At 43.3% G+C, this 13,073-nt stretch overlaps 2 protein-coding genes across 6 annotated transcripts in view; one reads left to right on the top strand and one right to left on the bottom strand.

The window, feature by feature from the left end:
* The window catches only part of lta (lymphotoxin alpha (TNF superfamily, member 1)), a 48,018-nt gene that overhangs the window by 4,415 nt on the left and 30,530 nt on the right, over positions 1–13,073 (top strand). The gene's annotated exons all lie outside the window — the stretch shown is intronic.
* Positions 5,364–12,985, bottom strand: LOC133660603 (uncharacterized). 3 transcript variants are annotated; one of them, XM_062064156.1, is made up of 13 exons: positions 12,733–12,983; positions 12,401–12,478; positions 8,427–8,504; positions 8,263–8,337; positions 8,131–8,157; positions 7,822–8,012; positions 7,502–7,619; positions 7,257–7,348; positions 7,064–7,141; positions 6,900–6,974; positions 6,660–6,800; positions 6,386–6,456; positions 5,366–5,686 (listed from the first exon to the last, which is right to left on the bottom strand). In XM_062064156.1, exons 4-13 carry the CDS (start codon positions 8,316–8,318, stop codon positions 5,678–5,680), a joined length of 858 nt encoding a protein of 285 aa, XP_061920140.1. In that variant the 5' UTR covers positions 8,319–8,337; positions 8,427–8,504; positions 12,401–12,478; positions 12,733–12,983; the 3' UTR covers positions 5,366–5,677. The 3 variants fall into 3 exon arrangements, with proteins under 3 accessions (XP_061920142.1, XP_061920140.1, XP_061920141.1); XM_062064158.1 differs by lacking the exon at positions 6,900–6,974 and having other exon boundaries at positions 5,364–5,686; positions 12,733–12,985; XM_062064157.1 differs by lacking the exon at positions 12,401–12,478.

Here is a 13,073-nt window from a genome sequence, read left to right as displayed (position 1 = left end):
GTATCCAGTGATTATACTATAAAGTTATTTTCCATTTAACTTCACCAGTTTTAGATTATCTTTATTCAAAATCGCTGAATTTTCACATTTGCCGTTCAAATACTGAGAAGAGACTTGCGGTGAGTCACCAGCCAGTTGAGGCACGTCACTGAGTTGAGCCTCACCATGGATTGCGCAATGACTCGGCTAACTGCTGGCCTGCTGTGCAGTGAGACCGTATTGCTATATGAATTATATTATACATTTCCATAGTTTAGTTAGCTGATGAATATAATGTACAGTGTATTTTGTCAACAACTGTATGTGTGTAACATATTTCTTGTGCTGAGCAATCATAAAACGGCTGCAAAAGACGCACTGTGTGAGGCTCGCAGTAATCCCGCCTCCTGGTGGTAGAGGGCGGTAGTGATCCCAGAGATCATTCTTGCGACTACTCGGCTGCAGAAGAAGTGACAACAAGCAGCAACAGTTAGCAGCGATCGTTTATTTTTTCCTCTTGCCTGGACTATTAACATGGAGGATTACATATCTAAAATAAAGCAGTTTTCTAAACTGGACTTTCAATTGAAGGAGGTAATAATTAAAGGATCATCTCCATCGAGACAGAGAGACTTTTAAAACTGAAGAAAGATAAGGAAGACTTCTATAAACAAGTTATCAATGCTTTTGTTCAAAAGAAGCTGCGCATGCACTTCATTTATAAGTAAAGGTAGACCATAATAAACCATTTCTTTATTAAATGTGCTTTTTTGTGTTCTACACTTTGTATGTGTAAGGTTAAAGTTAAGTTAAAGTACCAATGATTGTCACACACACTAGGTGTGGTGAAATTTGTCCTCTGCATTTGACCCATCCCCTTGCTCACCCCCTGGGAGGTGAGGGGAGTAGTGCGCAGCAGCGGCACCGCGCCCGGCAATCATTTTTGGTGATTTAACCCGCAATTCCAACCCTTGATGCTGAGTGCCAAGCAGGGAAGAATGCTGGTATGAGCTTTTAAACATAACCTGTTAACTGCTGCCAATCAAATGGTGAATAAGATACTCTTTAGGGTTCATATGTTTGTAAATCTGACTGTGATGAAGTCAGTGCCTCACCAGCCGTGAACCTCACCGCACGTCACTGGTTATACACATATATATATTGCATTTTTAGACAATATGATTTGCCTGAGCGGCTAGGAGACACAGAGATTAACAAGTGGTGGAAAAGGAATTATAAAGGACATATTTTAAAACAAAAATCTACATTTTTAAACTTGGGACTTCCCGCGGGCTGGATTTTGGACGCTGGCGGGCCGCATCCGGCTGTGGTTCGGGGACTCCTGCACTAGCCAGTATATCTTACCTTTACTTGTAAATTAAGTCCATTCACCTTTACTTCTGGACGAAGATCTCTATGACTTTGTTGTAAAACTCCTATTTTTTCTCTTTTTCTTTGAGTTTTAAAAGTCTCTCTTTCTCAATTGAGATAATTGCCATGAAATGCAAGCTCCTGTTTCCCCAAGAAGCAAGTGGTGTTTATCAGATCTTTTAATATCTCACGATTTTCCTTTACATTGGCATTGTGAATGCTGATATTTAGTGTCCGTTGTTCATTTACAGCCAGATCAATACGTGACTCTCCAAACATTTTTAAAGAAATTTGACCTTGAATGTGGGCAGATGAGCTTCATGTTTTTCGAGGCTTCTTGGCAGGTTTTTCAGATCCATCCCATCCCATCTATTTTCTACCGTTTGTCCCTCTCGGGTTTGCGGGGGGTCCTGGAGCCTATCTCAGCTGCATTCGGGCGGAAGGCAGGGTACACCCTGGACAAGTCACCACCTCAGTATATCTCATTTGGGTCCAAACATTCGTTGAGAATAAAAGGCAGGGAAAGCAATAAAGACGTTTTTTTGTTGCACACCCATACAGCCATTCTTTTCAAGTATACCAATCCTTTTGAAATGAACGCGTTATTTTCTGTCCTCGGACCACACACGTTTGAATCAAATCTGACAGCTCCGGCGTTGGTCTCCCAGTATCAATGACTTCTTGCTTTGATTGAAAGTCCAGTCTTGAAAAATTCCTTATTTTAAAAATCAAATCCTCCATTTTTAGGGCGAAAAAGCATCACAGTATGCGGGAAGCGTAGCAGTTGTTGTCTGTTGTTTTCTTATTCTACTTCTTAAGGGTGAACCGATGTTAGCAGTTCATTTTGATATATCGCCCCCTAATTTGAGGCAGAAGTACTTGCTGCCTCATGGCCTGCCTTTTCCCCGTGTCAACAAGTACGCGCCCCCTTGCACGCACAGGCTCAATACACTTTGTGTGAAGCCGTGGAGGCACTACCTGTGTCTGCCTCTCTTCTCATCTGCCTTGTTATTTTCATCAGGAAACACGGAATCTCCGAGATTTTGACCATGAAAAATATCAAAATATACAGGAACCACACCAAAATCACATAGAAAGCATAGACCAAAAGATAAATATTTAAAACTTTTATCTTATTTTATTACTTCGTTTTTGAACATCTCATGGTTAAGCCTTTTAACCCCCTGGTGACAAGGTGAGGTACTGCCTCTTGCCTACCATGAATTGATTTACGTGAACCCCGACTTGAACAAGTTGAAAAACTTATTCGGGTGTTACCATTTAGTGGTCAATTGTACAGAATATGTACTGTACTGTGCAATCTACTAATAAAAGTTTCAATCAATCAATCAATGCCTCCCCTGACAGCACGTCACTAGTTAGAAATGTATGGAGTTAATTTACTGCCAAAAGTCTTTACACGCACAAAACATGTTTTACTCACACCCAACGATTCACACACACACGCCCAACGATTCACACACAAACACAGTGTGGTTTGCAAATATAAAATATAATTCACAAACAAACGCATTTTGTTTTGCAAATAAGAAACGTACCTATCAAACAAATACATCATGCTTCAGAAACAAATAACTTATTTCTTCAAGTACAACAAAATATCCTTCAAATACAAATCAAAATATTTCACGTACAAATCAAAATCTTTCAAGTACAAATAAAAATCTTTCAAGTCCAAAACAAAATCAATTCTACGACTACGGAACTGTCACGTGACCTTTGGCAGTAATATTCCGCCTTGCAGATTCCCAAGCAAGCGCAAGGCAATCCACACATAAATGCAATGTAATCTGCCCTTCACAACACTGGGTGGCAATGTTGAGTCAGTTTAATGTCGGCCGGCTGCCCCCCTCCCCCCTCGTCTTCATTAAAGCCTGCAACCACCAGTGTTGAATGCCTGCCAAAAATGTATTTTCTTTCGCGGGAGCGCGCGGCGCTCACTAAACCTGCATTTTAGGCTTGGTCTGTCCACAGAGGATTACTAGGTTTAAGACAAACACTTTATCTTCCTGGTTATTTTAACGCTACTTGTTTGACATTATTTAAGACTTTATAGTGCCGGGAAAATGACAGTTTGCCTTTTCTGTGGTGTCGATGAGACTTGGACTGTTGTTAGCAGATGTTTGTGATGGGACACAAGTAGGGGATTTAATTTTTTATGTTTTATTGCCATGCATGTCTTAGTGTTTTATTGCTGTAAATTTTAATTGCATGTTTTTACATTTTAGAATTTGATTGTCTTTTTAATTGCATGTTTTTACATTTTAGAATGTGATTGTCTTTTTAATTGCATGTTTTTACATTTTAGAATTTGATTGTTTTTTAATTGCATGTTTTTACATTTTAGAATTTGTCTTTTTAATTGCATGTTTTTACTCCTTGTGGACTTTGCTGGTATTTTAAGACGTTGCCCCTTTTTAACTTGTTGCCCCTAACAACCGAAGTGCCCAATCAAACGACACCTGAAGTTAGACGCACCTGTGGAGCATTAGGACCTCACCCATTTAAAAGAGAACAGGCAGGATCGACGGGGAGGGAAGCGACAGCAGACCGATCGGGGAAGAATCGTCAGGCTTTGCCAAGAGCGACCGGGTGGACAGAATCCATCCTGTTTGGATCCCACATCAACCTCAAGAAAGTCAAAAAAGTGGGTGACATTGTTATCACCAGGAAAGATGAGGTCACCTACCTAGGTTCCATTCTAGAGGCTAACCTTTCCTGTGATAAAATGGCAACCAAGGTAATCAAAAAGGTTAACCAACGAACGAGATTTCTCTACAGAATCTCCTCTCTGGTCAACAAAAGCCCCTTCGAGGATTCTGGCGGGAACTCTCGTTCAACCCTTTTTCGATTACGCATGCACCTCCTGGTACCCTAGCACCTCCAAAACCCTCAAATCTAAACTCCAAACATCTCAGAACAAGCTAGTCAGGTTATTGCTAGACCTCCACCCCAGATCCCACCTCACTCCTACCCACTTCTCTAAAGTGGGCTGGCTCAAGGTGGAGGACAGAGTTAAACAACTAGCACTGAGCCTAGTCTATAAAATCTGCTACACCTCCCTGAAACCGAAGTACATGTCAAACTACTTCCTTAACGTAAATGACCGCCATAACCACAACACCAGGGGGAGCTCCACTAACCACGTTAAACCCAAATTCCGAACTAACAAAGGTCTTAACTCATTCTCTTTCTATGCCACATCAATGTGGAAGGCGCTCCCAACAGGTATAAAAGAAAGGGCATCTCTATCCTCCGTCAAAACCACAATAAAAGTTCACCTCCAGGCAGCTACAACCCTAAACTAACACCCTCCCCGGATTGCTAACAATCAAATGTAAACAATCAAATGCAGATACTTTTTCTTATGCCTTCTGATCTCTCTCTCTCTCTCTCTCTCTCTATGTCCACTACTTGATGTCCATATCCTAACCCCCCCCCACCCTCGATTGTAAATAATGTAAATAATTCATTGTGATTATCTTGTGTGATGACTGTATTATGATGATATTATATATGATAGTATCCCACACAGCAAAAACACTCCGCGGCGGATGCCCCGCGCAGGTATCGCGCTTTCCGGAACGGAACCGCGAAACGGACCAGCATCGGCGTCCATTTGCACTCAGGAACGTATCCGCCACGGCGGCAGGTAGCGGATCCGCCGTGGCGGCGCGCTGAATGCGCTCCGCACCCATGATCAAAGCCTTATTTCCGCGGCGGGTGCGCCGTGACGGCGCGCTGCATCCGCTCCGCACCCAAGATCAAAGCCTAACCTCCCGCCGCGGACCAGCAACGGACTCATAAAAACCCTGGCTCATCTGGCCGTTTTGGAACCCTCTATCTTATTTTCAAAATCCCTTCTGTTCTTGCTGTAGGATAAAATAGGAAACTAAAAAATTCACTAAGTCCTACTACAGCAATATAGGCTTACATATGCATTGCCTTGTATTTTTAAACTAACAATATTGTCAATAGGCAGAAACAGAAAATGGTCAATTCACTCTATAAAGTAAATATATATAATATATATTTAAAAAGTAAATATACATATTTAATCTATTAGGCTACAACTTCAAGGAAACGCTGCTCCATGCACAGCTAACATATCAGAAAATGAATAACTGGTGAATGACAAGAAGTCCAATAAAAGGTTGTTTATTTATACATATACATCTCTATTCCTCCTGAGGAGGTGTAAGCGGGACTCGTCTCCTCGTTGCCCGATCCCCCGCCAAGTTGAACCACCTGATGGCGTGTTTGGTGACCTCAGCGTCCGTGGCTGACCTTGTCAACACATTTTTACTCACAGCACCTGTAATCAAACAAGATAACAAGACAGATACGTTTATGTTTATGGTAGGAAGCATCCAAAGCCAAGTATGCTTACACAATACAAAATATGTGATAGGTATTAAGGAGATTACATTTGAAAAGAAAAACATGACTTAAAGTTACTGGAGGTGGTTAAAATAAGGTGCGTAAACTATGAATTTGTGATCAGGGTATAGGTGTGCAAGACATCCAAAATGTTTAAACAATATCGTTATTTGGTTCCTTGATCAGAGTACTTGTTTGGCTCTGTTGGATGACGGCGGCGGGGGTTTGGGGGTGGGGGGCATAAATAAATATCCACAACCCAACTTTGGGAGGTTGACATTGTTTTCTTATTATATTTGTACTATCAGTCTATGTTTGTATTCGTGTAGGCCAGGGGTGTCCAAAGTGCGGCCTACACGAATAGGCCACACTTGCCTGCAGGCCATTTGCGGCCTGCAGGTCATTTTTTAACGGCCCCAGGGCACATTTTTAAAAAATATGATCGAAATAAATAAAAAACATTAAAAGTGGTATTTAAAGAGCAAACAGGTGAAATGTAACAAGAAAATGTAGCAATGTTTACTCTAATCACACAAAGCTGCCATGTAGGCTGTTTCTTTCTTTAAAAAATAATAATGAATCAAAATCAATGTCATTATGAATTATTGACCTATTCAAGTCTTAAGAAGTTTACCTTCGCAATCAGCTGGTCTTGGTTGTGCTTAATAGTTTCCAGCAGGCTAATGATGTGGATTACCTCAGGCGCTGTTGACAAACAGCAGTATAAAATTAACATGTTTCAGTGTTTATCCTCATTACTCATAATCCTGACATTAGCTATTGACCTTAGTTAATGACAAAAGTTATTGACAAAGTTTGAAGAAAATATGTGATTGCTTGTGAATTCGAATTTTTTCCAAAATTTGTGGCACAGAATGACCATCCGGTATTTGTCAGTTATTGCTCACCAGAGCAGGAAATGTTGTCAGCCATTCTTTCCCCTCGCCATGTTGGCCTGTAGGCCAGGCTGGATCCAGGCTCCTCTGTCTGCCACATGTTGAGGGCTGCTGGTGAGGGGGGTGGAGGGAGTCGAGGAGGGACTGCCGTTCCTAGTGAGGTGGGCATTGTGAGAGAGCCATCAGTTAACCATGACTGGTAATACCCAAGTGGCCTATCTATACACTAATATTTCAGAGATCAGTCCCTACCTTGTGTAACTCTCTGCATGTTTAATGCAGGTGCTGGTGAAGGCATATGAATGCGTTCTTCCCCATGGTGAGGTGCTAAGGGAGATAAATTGGTATTAAATGGTTGAGATCTGTTAACCATGGTTACTGGATGCTGAGATATTATTTTGGAGATCAGTCTTTACCTAGAAAGTTATCTCCAGTTGAGGAGTCGAGTTGACAAGTACTCATGACTCTTGCTGGCACTCGGCGAGACGGTGGAGCTGGGAGAAGGGATACAAGGAGAGGGGAATATCTTTAGCACTAAGAATGTTAACCATATCTTTAATATTAATGTGGTGGTTTTGTTGTTTTCGATGTTAAGAGACTATTCCTTACTCTGCCTGTGCAATTGGCTTGCCAACCCCAGAGATGTGAGGTCACTATTTCCCGGGTCTTCTTCGCTATCATCTGAGTCCCCGAGACGATGGCTGTTGGGTAACCATATCATTAGGATTATTGCAATACCAAAATTGCCAAATATACATATAGTACAAGCATCTCTGGTCTATTTTTGAATGCTACTGGAAATAACCTTCCTATTACTGTAGAAACATGACAAAAACAAGACGGAACACACTTACACTGGCTTCCTGTTCCTTTTTTCTGGCAGCTCCTCGTTCTCTGCCTCAGATTGCAGGTCTGAGGTGTTGCAGCCCTTTCCATATTGTTGCATTATTTTTAATGCGTCTTTGTAGTTGTCTAAAATTGAAAATGTTAAAATGAACATGAGTTTCAAATTAGCTGTAGAGCTGAACAGAATATTATTATTATTGATGATGATAAATCAGGTCTCTCTCTTACAAGAGACCTGGTCAGAACATAGACACAATAGGTTATTCCAAGCATAAAGAGAAGCAACTATGACGTTATTTTTGAACAAGAAGATTATGAATTTGCATACCACAAGTTCGGACAACAGAAACGTCAAATCTTGGCCAGTTTGGCTCATGCTGCTCCTCATTTAAAGCGGCCCTTTCAATTCTGTCGGTGTTTTTATAGCTGGGCCAGAAAACCATCCTATCATCATACCATCCACTTGGGACAACCGCAATGTCCCTGTTCATTATAAATTTAATCAGATGAAAAGGCACCCTTAATGTAGAAAGAAAGAAAAGGGGTATTTATTCATCGTCAAAGGAACAATGTGGACAAAAGCATGCACAGGTGTTAGTGTATACAAATAAGCAAGTAAGATGAGCTGAGATTTTACCTGAATGGTGCCCCAAGGTGGTAAGAACTATAAGAAAGGTAAAAGTACAGGTCATAATAGTCAGAACTTCAGCTCAATCGTAAAGTAGGGTTTGAAATTATGGGTGTAGTGTATACAGAGATCAGTCCCTACCTTGTGTAACTCTCTGCATGTTTAATGCATATGCTGGTGAAGGCATATGAATACATCCTTCCCCATGGTGAGGTGCTAAGGGAGATAAATTGGTATTAAATGGTTGTGATCTGTTAACCATGGTTACTGGATGCTGAGATATTATTTTGGAGATCAGTCTTTACCTAGAAAGTTATCTCCAGTTGAGGAGTCGAGTTGACAAGTACTCATGACTCTTGCTGGCACTCGGCGAGACGGTGGAGCTGGGAGAAGGGATACAAGGAGAGGGGAATATCTTTAGCACTAAGAATGCTAACCATATCTTTAATATTAATGTGGTGGTTTCGTCTACAACGCTAAATATATCCTGTGGTGTACCTCAGGGATCAATATAGGACCTAAATTATTCAATGTCTAGATAAATGACATTTGTAAAGTTACAAAAGATTTAAAGTTAGTATTATTTGCGGATGATACAACAGCGTTTTCACGGGTATGTGGGCTTGTATTAAGCCTCAGGGAGTTGAACGCCCCTGCCTTACATAGTTCCGGGTCACCCTTGGGCAAGGTGTAGCACCCGAATGCCCCCCCCATCAGGGTTACGATACCCCCCATGAACTATACTAAAAGAGGATGCGTTACCCGGCCCGGAGGAAGCCCGGGGCCCTCCTCCGGAGCTAGGCCCGGAGGTAGGGCTCGTCAGCGAGCGCCTGGTGGCCGGGCTTACCACGGAGCCCGGCCGGGCACAGCCCGAAGAAGCTACGTGGACACACCATCTTCTCTGCCACGTGGGCCCACCACCCGCGGTCGGAACCAGTGGGGTCGGGTGCGCTGCCAAGTGGATGGCGGTGAAAGTGGAGGCTCCGGACGGACCAATTCGGGGCAGCAGAGGCTGACTTTCGGGACGTGGAACGTCTCTACGCTGGTGGGGAAGGAGCCTGAGCTGGTGCGAGAGGTGGAGCGCTACCGGTTGGATCTGGTGGGGCTTACCTCTACGCATAGCAAGGGCTCTGAAACCACACTCCTGGACTCCCACCTCCGGCGGGACTTCTCTGCCATCCCTGTGGAGGTTGGGGACATTGAACAGGAATGGGCAATGTTCAAAGCCTCTATTGCTAAAGCTGCAGATGCGAGCTGTGGCCAGAAGGTCTTAGGTGCCTCAAGGGGCGGTAACCCTCGAACACTCTGGTGGACAGTGGTGGTCAGGGAAGCCGTCCGACTGAAGAAGGAGTCCTACCGGGGTATGTTATCCCGGGGGACTCCGGAGGCAGTTGCAAGGTACCGACGGGCCCGAAGGGCAGCGGCCGTGGCTGTAGACGAGGCTAAGCAGAGGGTGTGGGAGCAGTTCGGGGAATCCATGGAGAAGGACTATCGGGCGGCACCAAAGCTGTTCTGGAAGACCATACGGCACCTCAGGAGGGGGAAGCAGGGAACCATCCAAGCTGTGTACGGCAAGGATGGGACTTTGCTGACTTCAAGTGAGGAAGTCGTGGGGCGTTGGAAAGAGCACTTTGAGGAACTCCTGAACCCAACTACATCAGACACACCCTCCCTGATAGGAGCAGGGCCTGAGGATGATGGGGGATCGACGTCGATCTCTCGGAGTGAAGTCACTGAGGTAGTTAGACAACTCCACGGTGGCAAAGCTCCGGGGGTTGACGAGATCCGTCCAGAAATGCTGAAGGCTCTGGGTGTTGATGGGCTGTCTTGGTTGATACGCCTTTTCAACATTGCGTGGAAGTCTGGGACAGTGCCGAGGGAGTGGCAGACTGGGGTGGTGGTTCCCCTTTTCAAAAAGGGGGACCAGAGGCTGTGTGCTAATTACAGGGGTATCACACTACTCAGCCTCCCTGGGAAAGTTTACGCCAAGGTACTGGAAAGGAGGGTCCGGCCGATAGTCGAACCTCAGATTCAAGAGGAGCAATGTGGATTCCGTCCTGGTCGTGGAACAACTGACCAACTCTTTACGCTTGCGGGAATCCTGGAGAGGGCCTGGGAGTATGCCTATCCAGTCTACATGTGTTTTGTGGATTTGGAGAAGGCGTATGACCGCGTCCCTCGGGAGATCTTGTGGGAGGTGCTGAGGGAGTACGGAGTGAGGGGAACCCTGCTGAGGGCCATCCAATCTCTGTACAACCAAAGCGAGAGTTGTGTCCGGGTGCTTGGATGTAAGTCGGATCCGTTTCCAGTGGGGGTTGGTCTCCGCCAGGGCTGCGCTCTGTCACCTATCCTGTTTGTGATTTTCATGGACAGGATTTCTAGGCGGAGTCGTGGCCATGGCGGAGAGGGTATACGTCTCGGGGGGCTAAAGGTTGCATCACTGCTGTTTGCAGATGATGTGGTCCTGATGGCACCTTCGGTTCGTGACCTTCAGCTCTCACTGGATCGGTTCGCAGCCGAGTGTTCAGCGGCTGGAATGAGGATCAGCATCTCCAAATCTGAGGCCATGGTTCTCAGCAGGAAACCGATGGTTTGTACAGTCCGGGTAGGGGACAGGACTCTGTCCCAGGTGGAGGAGTTTAAGTATCTCGGGGTCTTGTTCACGAGTGAGGGAAAGATGGAGAAGGAAATCAGCCGGAGAATCGGAGCAGCTGGGGCAGTATTGCAGTCTCTCTGCCGCACTGTTGTGACGAAACGGGAGCTGAGCCAGAAGGCAAAGCTCTCGGTCTACCGAGCTATCTACATTCCTACTCTCACCTATGGTCATGAAGTGTGGGTAATGACCGAAAGAATAAGATCGCGGCTACAAGCGGCCGAAATGAGTTTCCTCAGAAGGGTGGCTGGCATCTCCCTTAGAGATAGGGTGAGAAGTGCAGTCACCCGAGAGAGACTCGGAGTAGAGCCGCTGCTCCTTCGCTTGGAAAGGAGCCAGCTTAGGTGGTTCGGGCATCTCGTGCGGATGCCTCACGAGCGTCTCCCTAGGGAGGTCCTCGTTGCACGTCCCACTGGGAGGAGGCCCCGCGGCAGGCCAAGGACCAGATGGGGGGATTACATCTCCTCTCTGGCCTGGGAACGCTTCGGAATTCCCCAGGAGGAAGTCGCAAATGTTGCTCTGGAGAGGGAAGTCTGGGGGTCTTTGCTGGAGCTGCTGTCCCCGCGACCCGATTCCGGATAAGCGGTTGAAGATGGATGGATGGATGGACAACAGCGTTTTGTTCAGGAGAGAACACACAGAAGATAATACAAATAATAACAGAAGAAATTAACAAATTAAAAAGATGGTTTGACAAAAACAGACTATCTTTGAATCTCAGTAAAACTAAAATAATGCTATTTGGTAACAGTAGAAAAGAAAGTCAAACACAAATACAAATAGACGGAATAGAAATTGAAAGAGAAATTAAACCAAATTTCCAGGTATAATGATTGATGATAAATTGAACTGGAAATCTCAAGTAAAAAATATACAACATAAAATAGCAAGAAACACGTCAATAATGAATAAAGCAAAACATGTTCTAGACAAAAAATCACTTCATATTCTCTACTGTTCACTAGTGTTACATATCTGAGTTATTGTGTAGAAATATGGGGAAATAATTACAAAAGTACACTTCATTCATTAACGGTGTTACAAAAAAGATCAGTTAGAATAATATATAATGTTGGATATAGAGAACACACAAATCCTTTATTTATTGAATCAAAGATACTGAAATTCCACGACATAGTGAATTTGCAAACAGCTAAAATTATAAACAAAGCAAACTATAACCTGCTACCCAAGAATATACAACAATTCTTCTCAAAAAAAGAGGAGAAAAATAATCTTAGAGAGAAATGTAATTTAAAACATTTGTACGCACGTACAACACTTAAGACCTTCAGTATATCAGTATGTGGAATTAAATTATGGAATGCATTAAGCAAAGCAATCAAACAATGTACTAATATGATCAATTATTTATGCTTACATGTGGAAATAATAATAATAATAGTAAATAAAATAATAATAATAAAAAAGGTAAATAAAGCATAAAATAGTCTCTAATAAATTAATTAAATAAAAAACAGCATATAAAATATATACATCAGCAAATAACAAAAATATAGATCAAGAAAAAGGATCCTTAATATGTGCAGCAATTTTTCCCACTCACATCACCTCATTTTATATTTTTTTCTACAATTAACTATGCCAAAAAACACATAGACATACCTTTTTTTTTTTAATGTAAACAAAAACAACATGGCGTCACACACAGCTAGTCCACAGTAAACAGGATCTCGAGCTCCACTAAAGAACAAAGAAAGAAATAATACACACTCATATTAATGGCAAAGAACGGCTGTTTCCACTCCGTTAACGTTACGTTGTTGACTAACGCAGTAACGTTAGCGACCTGGGCCTAAACAACACTGACAATAAAGTAATACGCTTTTGTTTCAAGCAGTTGGAAATATGTGGAATATCGTAGCATGTAACCTACACACATTCGCAGCGTCTAACAAAAGATGGCCTAAGTTAACTGTATTGAACTTTTTACTCACCGGCTTCACGCGGGAAACTTTCACATTCTGGAGTCGGGGTCCCCCGGAACACAAAACACAGATAAAAGACAATTTTACAATAGCACGGCGAAAAAATGACCGTCGTTGTGTGGGTTTTTTGACGAATAACACTCTTTTCCACTTTTCTTCGCTCGGGCCTCACCTACCGCGTGCAGCCATTTTGAATTTTCTGTATACGTGACGTCAGACGCACGTCCCCATGCAAAGCATTCTGGGAGGCTGCGCTGGAAATAAAATAGCCTTTTTTTACAGAATATAAAATATTTTTTACAGAATATAAAGTTTTTCTAGTCTTAATATCAAACAACGTCATTACAATC

Source organism: Entelurus aequoreus, linkage group LG11 (assembly GCF_033978785.1).
Source record: "Entelurus aequoreus isolate RoL-2023_Sb linkage group LG11, RoL_Eaeq_v1.1, whole genome shotgun sequence".
In the NCBI taxonomy this organism is placed as follows: domain Eukaryota; kingdom Metazoa; phylum Chordata; class Actinopteri; order Syngnathiformes; family Syngnathidae; genus Entelurus; species Entelurus aequoreus.
Note: the sequence above shows the minus strand (reverse complement) of the source record. Positions and strands in the feature narration are given on the sequence as shown.

What these genes read in the sequence shown, in the direction of transcription:
- LOC133660603 (XM_062064156.1), bottom strand. Translation starts at nt 8,318, where the DNA reads ATGTATTCATATGCCTTCACCAGCATATGCATTAAACATGCAGAGAGT. An exon ending in CACCTTGGGGCACCATTCAG is followed by an intron (nt 8,013 to 8,130) that starts GTAAAATCTCAG and finishes TTCTACATTAAG; the next exon opens with GGTGCCTTTTCATCTGATTA. An exon ending in CATGCAGAGAGTTACACAAG is followed by an intron (nt 6,801 to 6,899) that starts GTAGGGACTGAT and finishes CCACCTCACTAG; the next exon opens with GAACGGCAGTCCCTCCTCGA.